The sequence below is a fragment of the Accipiter gentilis genome, chromosome Z, assembly GCF_929443795.1.
Source record: "Accipiter gentilis chromosome Z, bAccGen1.1, whole genome shotgun sequence".
Lineage (NCBI taxonomy): Eukaryota > Metazoa > Chordata > Aves > Accipitriformes > Accipitridae > Astur > Astur gentilis.
In genome coordinates, this window is record NC_064919.1 from 37,137,237 (window position 1) to 37,161,040 (window position 23,804).

The following is a 23,804-nucleotide window of genomic DNA, read 5'->3' on the forward strand; positions in this document are numbered from 1 at the left end:
CTGTAGGTATTACAGACCACAGATGGGATAATGAGACCAAATTGTCACCCTGTAATGTCAAGGAGCAGTGCAAATCAAACAAACTAGCAAGTAAAGGTCAGGGAGAAGGCTCATGGATATAAGCATTGTTTCCATAACTGCATATGCTTACAAGCATTATGAAAGGTATAGTTAGAATAAAACATAAGTCTTGCCCCAGTTCTCCTGGGGCAGTAGCAATGATATACAGCTGCCACCAGTATAAATGGACACAGTATGATCACTTGGTGGCATCTTGTTAGGGCCTTCAGCATTAGTAAATTAACTGTGGTGGAGAGAAGCAGGGAGACAGGTGTGAAATGAAATGAGTAGGTGGGAAAATGGGTCTGGTCTTGCACATGTTGGTCTATAGAGCTCCTTCCATTTATTCCAGCTAGTAGCAGCTCCGAAAGATGCACTGAAAGTATGTCCCAATGTTGTTGAGCCAGTTTACTGCGAAAATCACAGTCTTACATGTTGTTCACTCTACAAGATGGCCTGCTCAGGTTATATTGTAGTGTCACTGAAAGCTGTTTGGGGCAGAATTCCCTTTGACTTTAATGGAAATAGGATTTGTCCCTTTAATTGTGGTTCTGTTAAAAACCTGAAATTAACCAGTCTCTTTTGGTTTTGCATTATGGTCTTCCATTTTCCCCTTTGAGGAAAGAATGCAGGAGTACTACATCCATTCTAACCTTTGCAAACACCAAAAGGTGGAAGAAGTGAATGAATGAAGTGTCAAAGGAAACACTTCTGGGTTCCCAATTGTTCTACCAGAATGTTTTGGATTTACTTTGTGGGGGGAGGGTGGGGAGTGTGGGAGGCTTGTGCGATGAATCGTAGACGCTTTGAACTTGACTGCTGGAGGTGAAAAAGAAAAGCTGGTAAGTAATGCATTGAAATGTTCAGAAGCTGTTAAAATGAGGTGCCATCAGAGTTAATTAACTTTTTTTTTAAAAAAAGCAGATAATTTGAAAATTGACGTCTATAACAGAGTACTGTGAATGAGGATTTACAGGAGCAAAATGCTTAGTCTAAATCATGAAAACAGGAGCTAACTGGAGTGACAACTTTATTTTCTGTAGAGCATTACATGCAAAATGCCATTTCCTGGTATGATTTACAAAGGTAAGTGTACTGAAGCAGTATTACCAACAAATTTGTTCACAAATTGTAACAACTGGTTAGCATATAGAAGATATGAACAAATGAGGGTGTTCATATGTCTGATTTTCATGATGAAAGGGTCCAGTGAAAGGCTGTGACAAGTGTGGGGAGCTGCAGACTGAAGAATTTTGCCAGTGATAACAGAGGCTGTGTCTGAGAAAGGGAAGAATCTAATGTATGATGGAAATGTATGTGGTAAAAGAGAACATGCATGTAATGGGGAAAGGAAAGAAACAGAGGCAGTCTTTGAAAAGGGCTGAAACAAGAAAGCAGAAGACTTTTAAAGGAAGGGGGGCATATTTGAAATGGATCTTAAATTGCAGAGGAAGCTAAAGGAATAGTCCGAGTCCTGTGATTGTATTCTTTTATACCCCAGCAAAAAACTGGAAGTGACAAAGTGTCTGGAAGGCTGATACTTGAGATAATAGGAAAAGAGGGGTCACAAAACTACAGTTGAGAGAGGGTAAAACCATGAATGAGAATTTCCGCAGCAGTGGAATCAGGGCATTGGTGTATTTAGGAAACCACAGGATTGTCCCAGGCAACTTGTCGGTAACCACAAAGTTTTCACAGTTGCATCCATGAATACAATATCCTTTCTTATGATTCCCATTAGAAAAAAATGAAATATCAGATGTCTGGTGATGCTGTCTGCTTAAGTGACTATGTTAAAAATTCGATACAGATTTCTTACCACGTTATTCTGTAATAAACAGAGCTTTCATACATTGCACTAACATTTAACTTGAGAAGAAACTTTTCCTTAAACACATTCATCCAGCCATTTTTACTCTTAGCCTTGTAGCTTTCACCTCTACTATTAAAACAGCCCTAGCATGAATATACAGGCTGATGGTTCAGTAAGGAACACATTATTTGACTGAAAAAAGGAAAGGGGAAGAGGAGGGAAAGGAAGTCTGTCTGTGTGGATATGACTTTTGTATCAAGCCCTATACCGTGCAGCCTGTCTTAAAATATGTGCTGTTTGCTTTCACTACTGTTAACTGTCAACATCCACCCAGGGAAAGATGCCCAGGGCTGATAGGTGCCATCTGTGTACAGACTGAAAGCTGCCAGTCCCTGCGTCAGTAGCCTCCTCAACGTCACCAGCCACACCCTGGCTTCTGCGTGTCTCTGCATCCCACCACTGTTTTCTTCCAAAACTTGGCCTGTGGCTTCCCTGGGGGCAGCTGGCCAGCCCTGGGGTAATCTGCAGCTGTGGAGAGGGGATGGAAGGGGAGGACGAAGACCTTGAAGGTCTGGCTGGAGGGTGCAGGCAACAAACAGCTGCAATAGCTTGCTCAGAAATGGGCAGTAAGCTGGGAAACGGCAACCTCTGAAGATCTATCTCCACACGCTTAAGAGAAAGAGGTGGTGGTTGGGGGTGGCCTTTCTAAAACCAGGCTTCTGCGTGCCCTTCCCTATGTGTGGAAGGGGGAGCTACTCTTGGTCCTGAATTGTCCCCTGGTGAGAAGCTGCACCTTGCCATTATCCAAAAATAGGACCCTGAGACAGTGCTACCATCAACAGTACAGACACACTCCGTGAAGATTTTCGGTGGTCTGTGATTACAAAATCGGTTTATTATAAATTCTTTTTAGAAACAACTTCCTTTTCTCTGTCGTTCCTCATCTCACATATAGCTTCTCTGTCCATTGCTTACTCTTGTTTCATTATTTGGCTTGGGATGAAAGAGCATTAAGCATCTGGAGGAATTTTCCCTTTTTATTTTTTGGTATGAGAGCCTGAAAAAGCAATAAATTATTGCCCACTAGTGCCCAGACCAGAAATAGATAACAAGTATACTTACCTGGCATAGTTTTATACAGTTCACTCGAAGTGTCTTGTGTAAAAGTATATCGGGGTTTATGTTCTAGTTGCTATTTCACCTTCTGAAAATGTGCCTTTCAGATACTTTGGTTTATGTTCTACTTCAGATACATAAAGACAATTTTCACTGTCCTTACTTGGTAACTCTTCATCTGGGTGGAAAATAACTGGACAGCACATTTAGCCAATCTATTCTTGTTAACAGTTCATCTTGTGGACTTCCTGTGTGAATAATCTTTAAACATACAGTATTATGTGTTGTAGGTAACCTTAGTGATCACAGGTTTACATGTTCAAGATGTGTAATTGTTATCTGCCTGAAAAAAAGAAAATAATCTTTTAATGTGAACAGTGTTCTGATTTAGTGGACAATGACAGCTACAGTGAAGTGACCCCATCCTTGTGATGTTAGGCAGGCTGCCTCTGAGGAAAAATAATGAGACAATCTGCAAAGGATCTGGCATGCTGGTATTTATCTTTACCATCCCTCCTTGCCTTATGCAAACTTGACTTCCACTGAACTTTCTTTTACTCTCCTTTTAATACTGATTTGAGGGAGAAGAGGACTGATAAATGGATATATCATCCCTGCCAGCTTTGTGGCTATGGAAACTCTCACTGTATGGTGAGAGTGTTGCATGGCAGTAAGTGAAGTTGGTGGACCAAAAAGAGTCTTACTTTTTCAAGAGCCCAGAAGATCCTAGGGAAACTCTCATCTGATCTTTTACAGTAAGAACGAATCTTGTAAAGATACTGCTGAGTGACTCGCCTGGAAATACAAAGTCCTCAAGGACCCAGTTTATGCTGGTGATGGAATAGCGCTGTGCTTTTGGGTCTGTACGGCAGCGTGATGCTGGGGCATGCAGCGCTATGGAGGGGCCAGCCACCTGGCACTGTGCCGTGGCACTGGGTGGCATTGCTAGTATAAGGCTAGAAGTTTGCTGAGAGTTAAAGGCTTCTGTTTCCTCTAATGTTCGTAATAAACTTACTTCATTCTGGAAATGGAACTGTCCTTATAATTGCAGTCCAAGAGATTGTTTGACCATTATAAAACAATGTGCAGTGTGACAGCTCCCAATCTCTCCAGGCTTCCACCTCAAAGTTTTTGTGTTTAAGTAGAAGGTGCCTACTCCAAAATACAGTTTAACAGGAGCTTTCTGTTATTTAAGATCAGATTATGTATTACTGCATTTATATTTAGAAGGAATGGTACAGATATGCAGCCTGTGAAATGATAACGTTACTTAAAGGATCGTGGTGCCATAGATTTCAAAACAGGTATTTCCATGATTTATGGGCAAATAAAGCTTGGTTTCCTCCAGACTTGTGGGTTATCAGTGGATTCTCTGGAAATTGATAATTCAAGATTTCCTCACTTCTGTTAACTCCAGTTTAAATGACCAATGGATTTAGAAGGTATTGGGCATGAGACCAGAACACACACACAAACACTGTGATTACATAAACCTCATTTTCCTAGAAATCTCTGATAGTTAAAGAGAGACAGAAAAATAAAAATGATCTAATCTATTAACTGAGGAAAAATGGCAATTCATTAATGATTTCTTTTTCTTAATAACATGGCACTTGAAAAAAAACCAGTGCTATGTCTGTCCCCAGAAAGGAGACTTGTTCCAGCACACTCAGACTCTGATTTGATTATTCTTCAGGTACCAGTTTAAATTGATTATTTTTCCATTTCACACACTTTGTCTTAAACACCTTTGGACTCTTCAAATGTACCAGTTTGTTTCACTTTGAATCTTAGATACTAATTCAAATTTGAGATTTTGTCTGCGGTGTAACTGTTTTTGTGTGACGTAGGGGTACTCACTTTTTCATGCAAGTTCTGCTAGCGTACGAGGAGGAATGCAGCTGCCTTGGCTTGTAGGCCTAAATTGGCATAAATGGCTGGGCTGCCAACCCCAGAGGGACCTTGGGAGTGACAAAGCTTGCAGAAGAATAAACTTGTAAAGAGAAAAACTGGAGAGGCTGTTACTTTTGTGTGCTAGGGTATGAAATAAAGAAATTAATACTGCGTTTTGAGGGAGGGCTTAGTGATTGAGTTAGTACGGTTTATGGCTAGTCATATATTTTGCAAATTCATCCGGCGGAGTCAGTCTGTCTGAGAGTGCATGGCTAAGGCAATACCTGTCAGTTAGCACATGTTCAAATGGGAAGTGAGGTTTAAAAGTAAAGAAGCATGAGCTAAGAGGGTCAGATTTGATTAAGCTGTATCAAGAAGGGCTCTTGTTATCTCTGATCATGGAGGGTGTGAAAAGGTCATGCAGTTTAGGGCACTACTGCGTTATCATTTAGCAAACTGTCATATTAGCTGTCTAGATCCCACACATTTTGTGTCAAGCAGAGTCTCAGCCTTGCCAGATGGGTTGCATGTCGGTCCCTTCTGAGCTCTGCTAACCGGCGATGTTGCCTTTGGAGTGACATATTTGGAGGATTAGAGAAAAGACCAGTCTTTTTATTTACATTTTCTGTGATTGTACTTCTTCAGCCAGTCTAGGGTCTGTGTGGTAATGCTCCTATTCAGATTAATTTGTATTTGGTTTATGAGTGAAGTTTCATGTCACACAGCATCAAACTGATTTACTGATTTCCAAAGGAAAAACGCCTTCTGCTCTTAACCAATTAGTTCTCTAATGTAATCAATAAAAGCAATCAGGTTTTTTTTTTCACAGAAGTTAACATGGGACTAATCATTATTGACAAGATTAGGTCAGGTTCAAATTTTGCTTTGCCTGACATTGGTAGTGTAAGAGATTATTTTATAAACAAATTGTGCCCCTGGCAGAGGAGCTGAACCTCAGGAGTGAGGAGGGTATAATGTTACAAAAAATGCTACGTAGGAAGTGAAGGACCAAACAATTCTCCATCGGCAAATCTTTAGAAAAAGTCTTTATCTTGTCTGAAGCTGTGATTTCCAATTGCAGGTAGCAGTCACCAAGTCTCTTATGGGGTGCTGGCTTTGTCATGCTCTGGAAAATGTGAAGGCAGAGGCACCAGCAAGGGACTCTAGTAATGGCTGTGTGTTTTACTGTTCAGGCTGAAAATTTAACTATGATGGACAGAATGAAGATTTTTTTTAAAATGGGATTTGGTGTACATGCAGGTTAATGCAATGTAAGTGTAATTACAAACAGCCCATGGGATTACAGCCCAGAGAACAGTTCAACATACCTGTGCCGTGTCACTGCAGAAAGGCAGAAATGAGTGTTGTAAAACCTTAGAGATACCGTGACAGAGTACGAAAAGCTCCTACTATTCTAAAGTTTGTCTTCTAACTAAATGGCATGTTCCTGCTTCATTTTTTATGTTGCAGTAGTAAAAACGCTTTTGCAACAGTAATGAGAAGGCTACATCAGCAGTTCTCTTGGTCTTGGGTCCATTATGTCGTGTTAGCAACTGTATCATACTATTCTCTGTTGCTCATGCAGTTCTAATCCTGCTTAATTCATCGGCAGCACTCGATTTTGCTGACCAAAAAATGCTTGTTCACAGCCTTGAGCAACCTTCACTTCTTTTATGTTTGGAATTGTGTTACCTTCCCCTGCTCCCCCCCCATTCCATTCTTATTTGTTTATCTCTTGTTATGACAAATCTGAAGGGGAGCTGTGTGCCCTGAGTTTTGCTTGGGGCTCTGCTCCGGGTGGGTGGAGAGATTAATCTGTAATCATGTCTCAACTTTCACTACATAGAGGAGAAGCATTTGTTTGCCTTTTTTAGTTACTTATTCTTTCTCTGAATTTGAGTGCGAACTCTATAGGAAAAAAACCCCAAACCAAAGCAAAACGTGTGCAAAACTGTCAACACAGTTGGTAGTGGCAAAGAAAGTGCCTACAAATATCAGATGATGGGTAGTAATGGTTAACTGTCTGTGTTTATATGGTGCACATACTGGCTTTTTCACCTGCTTACTAGTGAGATGAATGTAGTTTGTGTAGTTGCTCACATTAAAATGTATTTTAGGGGAGTACCTGTAATTTATGGGAGTATTTTTCTGGGATACTTGTACACCTGTTACACCATTTTAAAACGAGCTTGTTAGTGATGGTAATATACCTTGGGATGATCAGGTTAATTTTTTAATATGACTATTATTGATGACTATTAATATCTTACTTTGATATAATAAATGTATAATGAGCTAATTTTCCCTAATTAGATTACAGAAACTTAGGGGAGTAGTCTATGGTAGCTTCATGCGGCTGCATTGCTTTCCTGTTAACATTTTTAAACCATGGGCTTGTATTAAAGTCTGGGGAAACAGAGGAATCTCTGAGCTAAAGAAACCTCGTTTTGCACAGCACCTGCCTTAAAAATCCTGCCCAAATGACAGTAAAGATGCAGCTTTGTCAACTAAAGTTTTTGCCTTTAATATTAGTATAAGAAATGCTAAGGAGCAATAAGATTTTACTGTTCTGTTGAAACATACATGTTCTGTTGTGTACTTCAGTGGAAGAAAAACCTAGCAGTAAAGTGCCATGCACAAGGTTAATTTTGTTGTGTGGCGTCAGGTTGTGAAGTCAGAGACTTCAGCTGCACTGAGAGAGTCATACATGCTGGTTAACAATCCAAATGATTGGAAAATGTATTTTGCTAACTCCCATATTAAGCTTGAAAAATGTCTTCTTCCCCGCCGCCCTCCATATGCAAACATGTTGCTGGGTATTGGAGAGCATTTTGGGAACAACCATTTGCCTCTTTGAAGATCTTTTTCGTGGAGGTCAGTGGTGCTACTCGCAGTAGAAAGCTCAATGCCTGGTAGCAAAATTCCTGTTTATAACTCAGGAATGTAAATTATACAATGTGCTGTAGGAGGTCAGAGGAGCTTTCTGTTTTAGCATGAGTTATTTACTCTCTCATACATCTACTAATCGCTAATTTGCATAGAGAAGGTGTTCTCCAACATGAGCATTTTCAGTACTTAAAGCACAGGTAGTATGTATATGTAGATAGTTAAGATACTGATGTATTATTGGGTGAGATAATTTAAGTAATGTATAATAAGAAAAGTGAATGTCTGAACAGGGTATCTCGGTGCAAACTGTAGACAGCAAGAGTTAAATGAGTCATCTACATTTTTTATTGCTAATATAAACACTTTAGCAATGCTAATCAGTTGTACTGATTTTCTGTTTTGATTTTCCTTAATAATTAAGCAAAAGATCTGGAATGCAATCAAGTTTTACACTAGGGGGTTCATGCAAATGATTTTTTTTGTTGTTGTTTTTAATTTTAAATTTTGTTAAATGTATCCAAAAGGAAAGTTACTGAAGTGGAGCATAAAAGAAAAAAGGAAATAAAGTTTACAGTCTGCATAATCGCAGTGACTATTTTCAATGAGGGAAATCACAACTTTGTTGAAATTATTAGATGAAAGTACAGCTGCTTATACTGCTTTTTAAACAACTGCACATTGACTACTTTGCTATGCAGTGTGCATGCAGAGAAACAGTTACAGACCATGAAATATCTTTCAGCAGTCCTGATTTTTCAAGAGGGATTTAGCAAAATGGGATCATCTCTGTATCCTCAGATAGCTTAAATATAATAGTTTCTTTTTGTGAGCTTTTTTTATGTTGACTTCTGAAGAAGGTATTGTAAAGTAAAACTATGTCATTTCTTTTTTATTTTTTAATGGCACAAAGTGGACTTTTTTCTCTTAAAATAAAGTTATTGGTGTGGTTTGCTTTATTTTGTTCCATAACATTTAAAATAAGAAATTTCTGTTTCTGAATAATTTACTTTGTTAAAAGTATTTGTATTATTTCGAAACAAACATATTTATCAGGAATTATTTTCTTATTATACTACAGATTAGACTCAATGATATCTTCTTTTTTTTTTTTTTTTTTTTGGTGGTGATCTCTGTAGCCATATAGTGTTAAAATTTGTGTGAAAATGAGGATATAAGGTAAAATGTTGACTGAAAGGGAAATATAGTAGCTTAAATCATTACAAGTTACCTATTACCAGCATTCATTCTGGCATTTGTGTATTAATGGCAGGTTGGATTAAGTGTTTCGGTATGAAAATTAAGATAATTTGCTTGAAAACAAAGACAGACTAGTCAAAGTGTTAGGATAATCTTTTAGATTTTTATGTTATTACCATAACTTTTTCTAAGAGCAGAATGTTTATTCTATTTGGGAATCGTACAGCTGGCAGAGGAGGGGGTATTTTTGCAAACTATATTGGGAATTCAACTTTAAAGAGCACTAACAACGCAGGATAACATATGAGGCTGTCTGTTAACAATGTAAAGCAAAGTCATTTAAACCCTTCCCCTGATTAATTAATTTGATTTACATGAGAATTATAGGTTAGTTAGCAAAAGCACCATGCCATTTTTTGCAAGTCCTGAGCTTGCATTGTGCCTTCCAATAATGTTGTTTAGCATCTTGAAGAACTGGTAAGGAGTATTCATGCACATATATAATTTCACTTTTATATTTGCACTAAAAAATAAACACCACCACCCCCTGAGTCCTGCAGAACATCTTTATATAGCTTTTTGTTCCTCTGGCTTGCATCTCTCCATGTGATGCTGTTGCCTGAGCCCTGTAGGAAGGCAGTTTATGGAGGTGCCCAGGTCAAGGCAGTGCCTGGCTGTTAGGGTGCAGCCTTTCCCAGGCAGACCCTGGGCATTGCCCCCCTTGCTGGCCTGGCCCCTGGGTCCTCAGGCATCCTTTGGGAGGCCACGTAATGAAGTCAGTGTGTAATTTGGGGGAGGAGTGTTTTACAAAAGGTGCTGCTTGAGGTGGGGCAGCATCCGGGGTTTTTAAAAGAGGTCAGCATAGGCTGCAGGAGTTGTGGGTGCTCTTGGTGATGAATGGGGTAGCACAAACCCTTCCTGTGAGTAAAAGCGATGTGCAGGATTTCTGATGGTGTGTCATCAGCCGAACCCTTCTACTCTTGCGGTTTTGAGCAAATGCCAGCCTTTCTTTTAAATTGCAGCTCTGTCGTTTGCTGTGGACAAACCATCACTAAAGAGACTGAGCCTGGCTGCCTGCAATTTGATGGAACAGTGGGACCTCTAAAATGTAGTTTGTTCAGCGACTGATGCCCTGCCACTCACGTGAAACTACTCCATTTGGGTTCTTCTTCCAAAATGGGTGTGATATTGCTGCTGCTAGGCAAGCAGTGTGTGTTTCTTGAAGTATCTGTTGTTTTATATTATATATATTGATTGTATATGGGTCAATAGTTTTAGCTCCTTTGTCCTTTCTGTAATACTGTTAATGTATTGTAAATATTTTTTTCTCACAGCCGCCTTTTTGGAAAGATGGTTCTTCATTTGAACTCATTTTTTGGCTTCGCTGTCATACTCCTGTACCATTGGATGGGGACAACTTTATCTTTGAATCTGGAAGATCCCAATGTGTGTAGCCACTGGGAAAGGTAATATTTTCTTCTGGAAAATACATGACATGAATTGTGATTGTAATAATTTTGTTTTGTTTTACTTGGCACATTTAAGATTTTAGTTGAGTCGTGAACTGGAAAAAAAATTTTGCATTACTGCGTGGGCAAGGTAAGTTGGATAAGTAAAAGGTTATTTCACACTGGGCTGAAGTGCAGTCATCTTTGCAGTAGGGGTTAGGATGCAAAAAACAGTACTGTGGCACCAGCAATATTACACAACCATCTGGGTACAAGAAGTGAATAAAAATATCTTTTTTTCAATTTAAGTGAAAAGAAGCTTTTACATAAGCAAAGTACAATTAACCCTATTGGAGTTTGGCCAAACTTTGTTATGCTGATTGTTTCCTATTCAACATTCACAGAAACTGAAAAAAACGATTTGTTGTTAATTTTTTCTATGAGGTTCAGAAATTTATAAGATACAGAAAGAAATTAATCAATTTAGTTGGTTCGTTTGTTCACCCAGTTTCACGTTAATTACAAGGAGAATGCCACAATGGGTAGGAGAGGTTGAGCCACAAGCATTTGTTGTACTTTTCCTGCATAAAGGTTACAGTAGTGAAACAAAGCCTTATGGTATATTATTATTATTATTATTATTATTATTACTATTATTATTATGCCCATGGGTGATTAGGTAGTCCCTGAGACAGTCTAACTGTTCACTTGAGGACATCAGTATTTCCTGCATTTAAGATAAACTGCATTTTATGTTTAATTACTGGGACTGCTGCTAAGCCACTGTACACTTATTTGTGATTGTAATGGCTGAATCTTTAAAATAAAATTGAAACTTTTATTCACTTTTTTATAAACTCTCTCTCCAAAAAAAATCATCACCTAAGGACCTTCCCCAGGAATTTATCTGAGCTTCATGTGAAGCATTTGGAGTCTCTGCCCCTACCATTGTGTACAATTTGGCTTATACAACAATGTGTATATGAAGTAGTTTCCATAGCAAGTACCTATTTACAGTGTTCAGGCACATGTTTGTGATGTTACTGGATAATGCCCTATATTGTGTATGCTTTGTTTACTGTTTTTATAGATAAAAGTAGTTTTGAGGGAAGCTATAATGTAGCAAAAGCAAAATGGGAACAAACCCCCGAATATAACTATTTACATTGCATAAGGTATTTTAAAACAAACTAATCAAAGGCTGCAGAAAGAAAAACATATCTAGCAAGCATGCCCATTCTGTTGCATGAACTTTTTTCCTTCTTCTGCTGAGTCTTAGAAATGGGGAGCAACTCCAAGTAAACTTAACGAAACATTCACACTGTTGCTCAGAGCCAGGCAACAAAGGTACATTAAGTGTGAATGAGTAAAACCCTAGATACAAGCTCTTTACTGCTGCTGTCACTAGCAGTGCTATATGCTTTAATTAAATCTACCGAGCCAGTAATAAAACGGTCTTTACAAATGAACAGTGATCACAGCAAGAAGGAGTAGAGCCTGCCCTGCCTCAAACAAAGAGCACAGAGCCTCAGGCAACATTTTGTCGGACTAGGTCAGACAGCTGGATGGATTAAGGTTGCTTGCCTTCATATGGACATAGGAAAAACAGAGTAAGTTCTAGGCAGTTAAAATAAGTGGGTCTGGATGTGTTTTCCCTCAGTGTAGGTGATGACAGTAGGAAGAGGAGATTGTGGCTGTTACCCTGCAATTGGTGCTGAGAGGTCAAAGGGGGTGTGAGTGAAAGTGAGTGAAAGCTGGATGGGCTACATACTTAGTGTTTTGGCTGGTCCTGGGAATTAGTCCTACTGCAGGAACTTGCCATGCATTCCTGTATTTTCTACCCCCCTTGCGCAATCAACGACTGACTTACTGCCAGCACAGTCTGCTGAAGAGTTTTCTAGGATGGTTCAATGTCTTTCCCTTCTGCAGCAGGGCTCTGTTCCTCTTGCCCCGCTGACAGCTCTGGAGGCTCTGGACTTCAGAGCGTAGATTTATTTCTAGGATACTGCACTTATAATTTGGCAGAAAATAATTATAGGACTTCAGCATAGTATTTATGGGAAAAAAAAAAAGGTTCTCTGTTAAAAATTAGCCAGTAAACAAAACAGGTTATGGACTTTAATATTTTATATTTTTTTATGGCTGAATAAACTGTTTGATGGCATAACTGTTAGATAATTTTTCAGCAATTATTACATAGGTGTATTTCTGTGCTAACACCCACTTAGTATCCAAATACATTGCAGACCTTTCCACTACCAAAAAAGGTGTTTTCCTGTGGATACAGCTACAGTTTTTAACAGAAATTTCTCAGAAAATCTAGTGAGATTTTTCTGTTTTGTATGGTAACAGAAAAAACCTTGTTTTCTGGTGCTTAGCTAATTTTCCAGCTATCCAGGGATGTTAGTAAAAGTTATGGCCACAGGAGAACACGTACTACACACTACTTCAATTTGCTGCTCATTTGAGACACAGGTGTTCTGTTTTGTTTTTTTAAATTTAGGGTTACATTACTTTTCTTTATATGTCTAGTAGTACTATTTCATCAAATATATTACACAGTAGAGACTTGATGGCTCTCCGCATATATATTTTTCTTTGCTTGATGGAAGAAAAACCTTTCAATTGATATATTCTGTTTTATAAAGTTAGCTGATTCATGTTTTACTTAAACTTGAACTTTCTGTGAGTTTTTGTTGCACATGAATGTTTTGTTATATTTATTCCTTTCTATACCAGGACTCTGTAAAAGACTTACTTAAATCAGACTGTACTATAAAAGACTTGCTCAATAACCTGTGTGCTTTCTCTCTCTCTCTCTCCCAGTTATTCAGTTACAGTGCAAGAGTCATATCCACATCCTTTTGATCAAATTTACTACACCAGTTGTACTGACATCCTAAACTGGTTTAAGTGCACACGACACAGGTGATGTATAATTGTTAATATTGTTAGACTGCTGATATTGTAGATTTGTGAAGATTTTGTGTCTGTCAAAATCAAGCGTGATATGTAGGTTATTGTAGCTATAGTGACTTCTGTGTCTAACTGCTATGGTGTGTGTCAACTGGAAAATGCTTGTCCAAGCAATGCCATGTATGTTTTATTAGTAGGTCAGGGTGTATCATCCCATGAAATGCTAACAGAAAATGAACAGGTTGGGAAAAAGCATGCAATGTACAAAATTGTATTCCTCAGATTCTGTGAGGTGTAGTTCTTCAGAAATGTCATGACAGATCCCTTGCTACTTGCAACCTTATGTTCTGGGGAAAGTGTATGCTACTTGAAAGGAAAAAAAAAAAAAGATTTGTTAAATGAAAATCCTTGTGCTTGCAGAAAGTAAGCAAGGGGTGAATGAATAAAAACTGGTGATGGCTGTAAGAAGCGTTTTCCTCAGAGGAATATGCCCATAAGCATGAACCCCAGGGAAAGTCTCCCTGGGGCACAGCAGCTGGAGGAGATGGATCAGTACGGATAGTACATAAAAAGCAGATTCTGAGTTCAAAGAGACATTACACTTTGTTTACCTAGAACACCATTTATATACGAGCTGTTCTTTGCTGGCAGTCCAGACTGTCTTGGGTGTTGTGGGGATGTGTTTACTGCTTGGTGGAGTGGTCAGCTCCAGGAGAGCTGGGGGAACAGTTTTACAGACGTGGTGAGGAGTAGAGAGGAGAGAGAGTGGTGGGAGAGCCCAGTTCTGATAAATACTACTTGCTTGTGTCAGAAGGAAGCTGTATTTTCTGTAGTTCTTGCTGGATTTATGTGCTGATTTCTCCGCTTGCTGCTCGCCACTGCCGTGCAGGGCTGCGTTTGGCAGAGTGGCAGGAGGTCTGAGCTCTCCCTTGAGCTTTCCTGCCTCTTGCCTTAACCAGAACTTCTCTTTTCATGACATCTCTGCCCCTAGAAAACTGACTCACCCTTGGGAGGGTGATCACTGATAGCTGTAATGACCCAGCAAGCTGATTTGTATTGTCAGGATTTAGCCTCCATAGGGGATGCTAATGGCAAAGGCAGCGATGCTCTGGTTTGCATATTAGTTAAGTAGCCAAAATGCTTAAGTTTTTTTCCTTCTGCCCAGCCACCCACAGGCATAAGGCTTGTTGGGGAACCACTAGGAGTCTTGAACTCAGCAACAGATAAATCAAGGTCTCTTTGAGCTTTTTTTCTCTCCTCTTACTGATACCTGATTTTTTAAAATGTGTAAGAATATATATTGTTTTGTTTCTGAACCATGAATTGTATGTTACAACCATTCATTCTTTTCTTTAGGATCAGTTACCGTACTGCCTACAGACATGGTGAAAAAACAATGTACAGGCGTAAATCCCAGTGCTGCCCTGGATTTTATGAAAGCAGGGAGATGTGTGTCCGTAAGTTTAGCTTCTTTTTGCTTTGAAGTTCCATATGTTTGTCACAATGCTGGTTTAGACACCCCTTTGATGGGCAACTTGTGGAAGCTGAGTTAAGGAGGCTTAACTATTCATCAGTGGTGCATGTGCAGCTCTCGTTGAAGTCAATTGGTGTTGTGCATATGCAAATGACAAGATAATTGGATCTCAGATGTCTAAGTAACCAACCTTGATGTGATTCTAACTAATGGTCGTATGGAAAATGCACAACACAAGTGTCAGTGCATTTCCCAACACAGTAAATAAATTCAAGAAGGGAAATAGAAGGTTCTTCTCCTTAGCATGGGCCCCAGTTGATCCCCATGCTTAGCCTCTCTTGCAGATACAGAGATCTGTAACAACTGTTTGAAGGCCACACTGCCTTCTCTTGTGGCCCGTGCCCCTGCCTCCACATCTTCCTAAGTCTAAAGAGGGAAAAGCTGTGTCCAGAGCCTCGTGGTGGCCTTGGCTCAGCAATCTTTCTCTCTCTTGTTCGGCCTTGTGCAGACCTAGGAAGGTCTGATTCTTAAGATGGTGTTCCTTCAAGAGCATAGTAGAAAGGCAGAATAAAAATAGTGGAGGTGTTAATCCAGAGCCCTGGAAGCAGGTGGTTAGGAGTTTAACACAGGGTTGTTCAGAGTCATACAGCTGGTTGGGTAGCTAGATGGTCCTGTCGGCAGGACTGACAGCAGGGAACTTGTAAGCGTATCCTTGCGACTGTGAAGGATGGCGTATCCTTGGAGATGGGCAAATGTGTAGGGCTAAAAATGAAAATAATTCAATAGTTTTTCAAATTATTTGTCCCTGTGAAGGCACTTGAGCAGCACGGGCTACAATGTTAAGTTTTCCAGAAATCAGGGAACCGAATCTCTTCATCTTTTCATCTCCTTGAAAAACTGGACTCATCAGGGGCACTCTTTTGTCTGTAACTTAATTTGTGATGCTGACCTGTGCGTATACTTTTATTAATTTTAGGAAACAGAAAGGGCATGTGTTATAGTGGAAAACAGCTATATCTATTCCTTGGTTTTTCTTCAGCTCCTCTAATAATGAGACTTAAAAAACCTGCAGAACCTTAATGAACAATGTCAGAAGGACTGAGGCAGTATAGTTGACTTTTTTTCTGGAAATGTGGGGCCCTGTAAGAGCAGACTGGCGGGGCCTGGAGCCTCTGGCCTGCTGGGACTGCCCTTGGGCTTGCCGCCCAGTTTCTGAACAGGCAACCAATTGGCAAGCCTTGCCAAGAGAAAAAAGTGAAAGGCCCAACTTACTGGGAAGGCCACAGTGTGTGAGCTGTTTTGGCAGCTGCTTTGGGTCCTCTTGCGTGAAGCTCTGCGTCATGTCCCCGAGTCAAACCCTGAGTCTGCTGGTCTGCACCGGGAGCCCGCCGGCATGCTCCCACCGCCCTGGAGCAGGACCTGGACCTAGGCACGTGCAAAAAGCTGGCTCATGTAACAGCACGTTTTCAGGCTAACCCTGCTTTACCTGGCATTTTTTTCTCAGCTGAGAATGAGAAAAATGGAGATACTTTAATTGTTTTATTGTCTGCCTGACAGCTGTAATGGCAGTGGTGAAACATAGCACTAAAGATATGGAGAAGGCTGTCCAGGAAAAAGTTCTGTGAAATAATGTAGAAGGGATTTGTCACTGCCACTGGATTTCGCAACCCAGTTTAGGAATCGGCAGTGCAGTGGATAAGTCTTTGGTCTTTACCGATAAACAAGAGTCTGAAGATCAATATCAGTATGTACATTAAATTTAATTATTCAATAAAAATGCAAAGTAGGTTCTTAATTTGTGCCTTTATGTTTGTTGTGAGGTGCAGGCTGGAAGTGACTGACAGGATTTATTTGTATCCCTGGAAGATCATGACCTGCGAATGTCGTAACACATCACATTATCCTCATTTGAATTTTTGTTTTAAGGCACTTCCTGGAATTTGAAAATGCAGCAGTAAGATCTTTGATTTAAAGTGATTTCTGCACAGGGAAAAGCAAGGTCAAAATGATATTTTTAAAAACCAACTTTTTAAAAAAATGGATCTATCTGAGATCAGGTTGGCAATTTTTTTAACCTTTTTGTTTTTAACATGTATGTATTAGACTTATATGAACCAATTTCTAACTATATTTGGTTATTATATAGCATATATGAATGCTGTATATGAATTATACAGCACATATAAATGCTGTATAATTAAACAAATTAAAGATGATTTTTTTTATTGGGTAGTATACTTTTTGAAGTATATAACAGTTTGACTGATCACGACAAGTGTGATGATGAGTCTCTCATGTGACTACAGCTTTTACATAGCTATAGTATATGTAGTAAATTCATTCTACATTAACATAGTAATACTGAAAACCTAGTAAATTCAGATCACATTGGATGTAGTAATTTTTTACTGTTATTACATAAAAAGATGCCAGATGCTGATATTCAGGGAATATCTGCTCTGACTTTTGAAGAAATTTTGGAATGCCTCAGACTTCAAATTATGTAAAAATAAAGATCCTTCAGTGGAACTAACTTTGCATTTATTTGCTTCTGTAATGGTTGACCTTTGAAGGCATTGAGATACCTTCAGTCCTCTTGATCTTCAACTAGAGCTGAGGATTCAGGGGAAAGGAGGAGCTCAGTTGTTAATAGAAGGTGGCAAATATTTCATGCTTTCCATTGTTTCAACCAGCTTCCTTCGCAGTGAACTTGTATATACTAGAGTAGATGATGCCTGCATACACTGTGATAATACTAGTTGTCCAGTTTAACTTGGAAAACAAGTGTGATGCTGTCAGTTGAGATCAAATGGTAAGAGATAGTGATGTGGGGAGGACTCTTCTCCTATGTCATCATAGGAGATATATCACTGCCAGAAAGCCAACACAAAATCTGCAAGAAAATGGCGACCACATTGAAAAACGCACATGCACCTCCCCCCTTTTTTATATGCAAACATAGAAGAGAATCAAAGCCATTTGAAGTGCTGCGGATATCTTCTTTTATTCTATTCTTGCTCCACAATGTGCACAGGATTTCCATTAGGGTAATTTTATTTCCCATGCAGTGTGTATTATTTTTTACTTAGTGGAGGATGTAGGATGCTTCTAAAAGGCTAAAGTATTTGTGGTGCTGTTGATGTTTCTTTGTTTGTTTGTTCCTTTATTTGACTTTGCAATTTAGATAGCTTAATTAGAAAATTCTACTGGTAGATGATTTTTATATGACTCACCACTTCAGCGCACACAGTGATGAATCAAAATCTTGTGACTTCCTTTTTAAAATAATAATTAGGAATCTACAGTGTGAATACTCACCAGTCCCTGTTCCCTTAGAGGTAGTACTTACCAGTGGTAATGCCACTTCACTGCCTATAATGGGAAGAGAATTATTTATTGCTGCATAAAGAATTGCAAGAATGTGCCAGCCTCGTGTTGCTGAAGTCTGTAAATTTTGTATTCGCAAAGGAAGAGAATGACCAATAGCCAGCGAAAAGCACTGGCTGAAATTTAAGTGGGGGTTTTATGAGTCTTTTGGAGTCCAGTCTGAACAGATTAATTTGAGTTCATTTTAGGATATAAGATTTCTGTGGAATTGTGACTCTAAGTTCCATACTTCTTCCTGAAAACTTTCAATAGGTGAAACTTGTGTTTTCACTTTTTGATGAAAATTCCTTTTGTGTTTTGTCCTTGGATTCAGTGTATATGTGTATATAGTTATATATATGTGTGAAATATATATATATATATGGAAAATATACAACCAGGCCTTTTTTATCACACATATGGAAATTTTTGTTTATTCTTCTCTAAATTAAATGTAACTGTTGTACTCTAAACTGTTCAAACTCTGATACAGAATTTTAGCATCCTCTTTGTTTGACTAATGCCATTGATAAGAAGACAGTCACACTAGAAGTAGATATCCGTTAAGAGTTTTATGGAAAAGACCACCCCACTACAGCCACCATAAGCTTAAAAAAATGTCTGTTAAGCAACTCAGATACCTGTCTTTCCAACGTTTCGGAGTTTGTTGAAACGATTCTGCATTTACATCACTATTAGTAATTGACAAAGAGGCATCAGAAGTCAGTCTCCATCTGCAGCCCTTAGAAGCTTTTCAGGGAACCTCTTGGGGAAGTTTTACTTGATGTTAATAAATATTATAATAGACACTTTTTTTTGGTGTAACTTTTGGCCAGTATAGATATATTCTCTTGCAGATTGTGTTTATTATGGCAAGCAGTGTTCAGTCATGCTGAATAGAAAAATTATCCTGTGTTTTATTAGTTGTGCCATTTGGATTTGTCTTCAGGCGGGTAAAAAAAATTATATTTTAATTTTAATTCAACATTATGTGGGGTCAGTACTTGGACTTTTATAAGCATGCATATATCTGTTAGAACTTCCAGTATTATCCTGGTGTGCTCTCCTCATATAAGTGCTGTTTATAAAGGAATAATATGAATAATGTGCAAATTTCTGACTTCTGTCTTCCCTATTGCCAGTATCTCTGCAGAAGAATAGGCTAACTGGAGCTCAGGTGATTATTTATTTTTGCTCTTAAAAATTACAGTGCATATTATTAATGTTTAGATCTGATGGACTTCCTGAAGTGATCTGAATGCAGTTTATATGCAGATACAAAGATAGAATCATTCTGTTAAGTTCTATAAAGGAACTTACTCCTGGCCTTAGAAAGTCCACACCAGGTTGAGAGATTAACTTAATCTCTTATTTGTTCCAAATAATTTACTGTCACTTATCTCCTAATATCACTGGCAATCCCTAGAAGATTTGGCATATGGATGCTAGGCTAAGCTACAGACTGAGAAGTTTTTACAAAAAGTGCAGTCTTCTGCGGGTTTGGTTTTTGTTGCTGGTGGTGGGTTTTTTACATTTACAAAGTCCATTCAATTTTTAGCATGTTTCTGAAATTAAAGAATTCAAAGACTAAGATGTTTTCTGGTGGATTTCTTGTAGATTGACACACATGCAGAAGGGAGAATGATCCTAGTAGCATTTTGGTACCTTGGACATTGACTTCATATACAGTTTCTGACAGTGTAGCATTTCTAAGAACATCAAAGGAGAAATGTGCCTGTTGAATTTCCTCAAGACCTGAAATATAAAATAAACCATCTATCTTAATGCATAACTGGATATCACTCCTTTTAATAGCAACTGGTCATCAAGCCTAGGAAAAAAGGATTAATCAAAGGATATGTTCAGGTAACCAAATCAGGATAGAGTGGTATTAGTAGAAATGCTAACCATGAAGCACAGTCAGGCATGTAGTATGACTTCTTTTGTCGGAAGTAGTTTATCTGAAAGAAATAATATGGAGATCTACTTAGAATCCAAAAGCAGGCCCAGTTCAGATATTGCTCTAGTCTTCCTAATACAAATTCTCTGTAAAGTTGATAGGAATTTTACTTCATAGATTTCAGGTATGAAATCTCTTGAAATCAAGTATGATTTCACATATTTGCTCATCTGATGATGTGCTTAATTTGTTTAAAAGGTGGAAGTCTAATTGTGGAACCATAGTTCATTCTCCTGGTCATTTATTAATGTGCATAATTACAGCCAAAATATGTCAAGCTTTGCTTATGTTAATTTATTTATGTCTGGCTTTTCAAAAATGAAGAAGCAACAGATCCTAAAATGCATGCATAAAATTTCATTGAAGATAAAAATATCTTTTTTCAAATTTCGCTACTGGAAATTCTTCTGTATCTTCTTTTAACATCAGATAATGCAATGCACAGCTGTCTAAATGTTGTGTGTGGCGACTTATAATGAAATAACTTCATGTCACTTTCTTAATCACAGTGGGCAGATTCATAAAATGCCATTCGGAAGTTTCAAGTCTTACAATGTTCTACTCTTCATATATACTCTAGTTTGGAAGTGGAATTCATATGAGGCACAGGAGTTACTCGACTCAGCAGTAATACTTTAAGTAGGTATAGCAACGGAAGAGCAATCTGCATTTGCACTGCAGGGGTTATGCCAGAGCCCATCAGCATACAAGTAGGCATTTGAGTTGCAATCTTCTCTTGAGCTGGAGCACCATCTCCCTTTCTTCATTGATATCAGTGCAAGACACATGATCAGTGTTGGAAAGTGGTAGCTTGACCCAAAATTTTATTATACGTTCTACACCTCTACATGACTGGCTTAATCCCCCGGGTATGAAGCTGTGGTGCTGAGGCGCGTCTGTGAGCATGTTGGCCAAGCCCTTGCCTCACATCACTTTCAGCTTGCTGTAATAATGGGTGTCAATGGCCTGGGTGGATTACAGATGTCTTTTCACATTGATTCACTTTGCTGAGCTTCCTCAGCAGGGCATGTTCATGTTACAGGAGTACCAGTGCCTGCAACTGAGGTGGGAACAAAGCTCAAGCAGCCTGGTGGGCTTGCGTCCAGGGGACGGGGCAGGTCCTCCTGTGGTGTGGAAAGGGCTGTTGCAGGGAATTGCACACACAGCAGCAGATGTTCTATAGATACTTGAAGCCAGCTGATACTCTGTAGTAGAAAGCAAATCTACCTTTTGTTTTTTAAGAAAATGAAAGAATATGATCTGCTGAAATAGACCTGTAAGTTGGACAAGGCAAGATTTTAGGGAAGATTTTGAAGGAAACAGTAAGACACAGAAGAAAAAGGGAAATAAGGTGTAAAAGGAAATAGGAAAGAGTAAGCTCAGATTGCATTTCATATGATAATTGATTTTTCCCTTAAAAAAGAAGAAGATATGACTTGTGCAATTTACTGCTGCCACTGAATTTTTGGTGCTTCTTTACGCTGCTCAGTATCAAAAAGACTTAATGTTAAGTTTTCCACCTGCTTTTGCACATAAGTATTTTCTTATATCATGTCCACCAATTCCATAAAAAACCAAGAGAAAACAGTTTCTCAGTCCCTGATGTCATTCATGTCTTTTCAGCTTGTTCTAGTGCTTTTCATGTTGTCCTCACCTTACACTTTTTTGTAGGTCATGTAGTAAATTTTGGTTCTCTTATCCACATGATCAGTGCAAAATTTTTTTTACAGATGTTGTCTCTTAGGGATGTTAACTAGGATTCAGTTGCCAGGAGTCAGTTAGCCCATCAGGTGCCTAGAGAATAATTTCTTTTGGTTACAAAATAGGTTTTTATGTATATCTAGAGTGTAGAAAGAAATCATTCTGTGACCAGATATATTTTGGGGCACTAAGAAACTTAAAAAAAAAAAAAAAAAAAGGAAATACTGGATATCTTTAATTCTTTTGTATATCTTGAACATTTTTTTGAAACATCCTTGGCTTTAGTTTATTTTCTTCAAACTAAAAAATTACATGTATCCCTTCTTTGAGAAAGAAGTTTGTGTATTTGTATGGCATATATATATATAATTTTAATTGATCTTCATTGAATTTATTTGGAAGCAGCAACATTTCTGTTACATGACTTCCTTCAGTGGTCCTTATCTCATATTTCTTTTTCATTAGAGTCAGCAGAGTTCTGGCTGTCAAACGCCCTGACATTGTTACCTATAGATAACTTCTATAGAGACTTAGTAGTGGTAGCCCATTTTGAAGAGTTGTGTTCGATTTATGTCCTACTACTGGAAAACTGAAACATCACTTCAGTGGCTGAAGAGAAGCTGCTGTTGATTTATGCTATTGTGGTTAAGAAAAGAATACAGCTCTAATTTGTGAGATGACTGCACTGTAAACACTCCGACCCAAAGTTTCTTCTGTTGTACATTTGTTCTAAGACAAGTCTGTTTTATTATTGGAAGTAATTGATGATTATTTGCACAGCACCATAGTGTGTGCTGTTACACAGGGGTTGTAGGAAGGACCTATGTGCTCAGCATGTTGTGAGGGGCAGCGCAAGGGGATGTTCAAGGAGCTTCTTCTGCACCTCTCGCTGCATGCAGTTTCTTACAACATTTTCAGTTCTGTAATTTTTTGCATCTGTCTCACAGAGTGTGCGATCAAATGTCACTTTATTGTATTTAGCCCTAGTGCTTGGGAATTTGGGTTGAGTTTGTTGGTATTCACTAAATTATTCATACATGTGCACGTGCAGAGACGTGTATGTGTACAGCTACCATCTGTTGTCCTGTGGCTTACTGGTAAGATTTTTCACACATTTCGTTTAGGGACAGCTTCAGTGCCCAAGGTAGCACATACTAGGCAAGAATCTTCAAAGGTACAAGTAATTCATATCTAGCTATAAGACTAATGGAAAATTGTGATGTATTATTTAAAGCCATTCTATTCATAATAAATAAATAGAGAACAATGAAATAGCTTTGAATTAGTATCTTGTATCATCTAAAATTTAAAAATTCATATTCTCCCTGTTGATTTCTAATGAAGATCATTTTAATGCACATCTGAAAAGTAGCTTATTAGAAATAAATTTGAGAATGAAAATTAAAGGCTGTAAAAATATGCAGTTAATGGCTGGGATCCCAGATAACCAAAGATTTTAGCAATAGATATGATCGATCTCTGTGTGGCTTTCCCTTTTCTTGGCCACACAAAATATAAAGATGACCAATGTGCTTCATCGTGTTTAATTAGGAAAAAGACAGGGCATTTTTCAAGTATTTTTCCTAATTATTGTAGAGCATTTTAAATCCATTCAGAACTGAGATGATTCACCTGTAGTCCCATTAAACTTTTTGTAAACACCAACTTTGTCTTTTTCCCATCAGTCACCTTGTATTCATTGGTATACTGATCAGATTCCTGTCATAGTTTCTCTGGAAATGTTGGTACAAAGAAAATTCTCATCCTGTGCACATTTTTTAAGTTCTGTTGTTGTTCAAACCAGAAGGAAAGTATTACAGCATATATATATTTTGGAAAGTTAAGGGTATTTCGTGATGAATATGATGCCAGCAAACTGTTGCTGGTTGCAGATTCTTCCTCTTCAGTGTATTGTATTCTAAGTCAGTTACATTGAGGTGCTTGGTATTGAAGCCATTTCAAATTTTTCTT

General features: G+C 38.4%; 1 protein-coding gene across 6 annotated transcripts in view; it reads left to right on the plus strand.

Moving 5' to 3' along the window:
• Positions 1 to 23,804, plus strand: part of MEGF10 (multiple EGF like domains 10) — a 107,461-nt gene that overhangs the window by 15,765 nt on the left and 67,892 nt on the right. For all 6 annotated transcript variants that reach the window (XM_049796460.1, XM_049796465.1, XM_049796461.1 and 3 more), the window contains 3 exons: positions 10,303 to 10,434; positions 13,243 to 13,344; positions 14,689 to 14,789. In XM_049796460.1, the coding sequence (XP_049652417.1) occupies positions 10,319 to 10,434; positions 13,243 to 13,344; positions 14,689 to 14,789 (319 nt within the window). In that variant the 5' untranslated portion in view covers positions 10,303 to 10,318. The remainder of the gene's footprint in view (positions 1 to 10,302; positions 10,435 to 13,242; positions 13,345 to 14,688; positions 14,790 to 23,804) is intronic.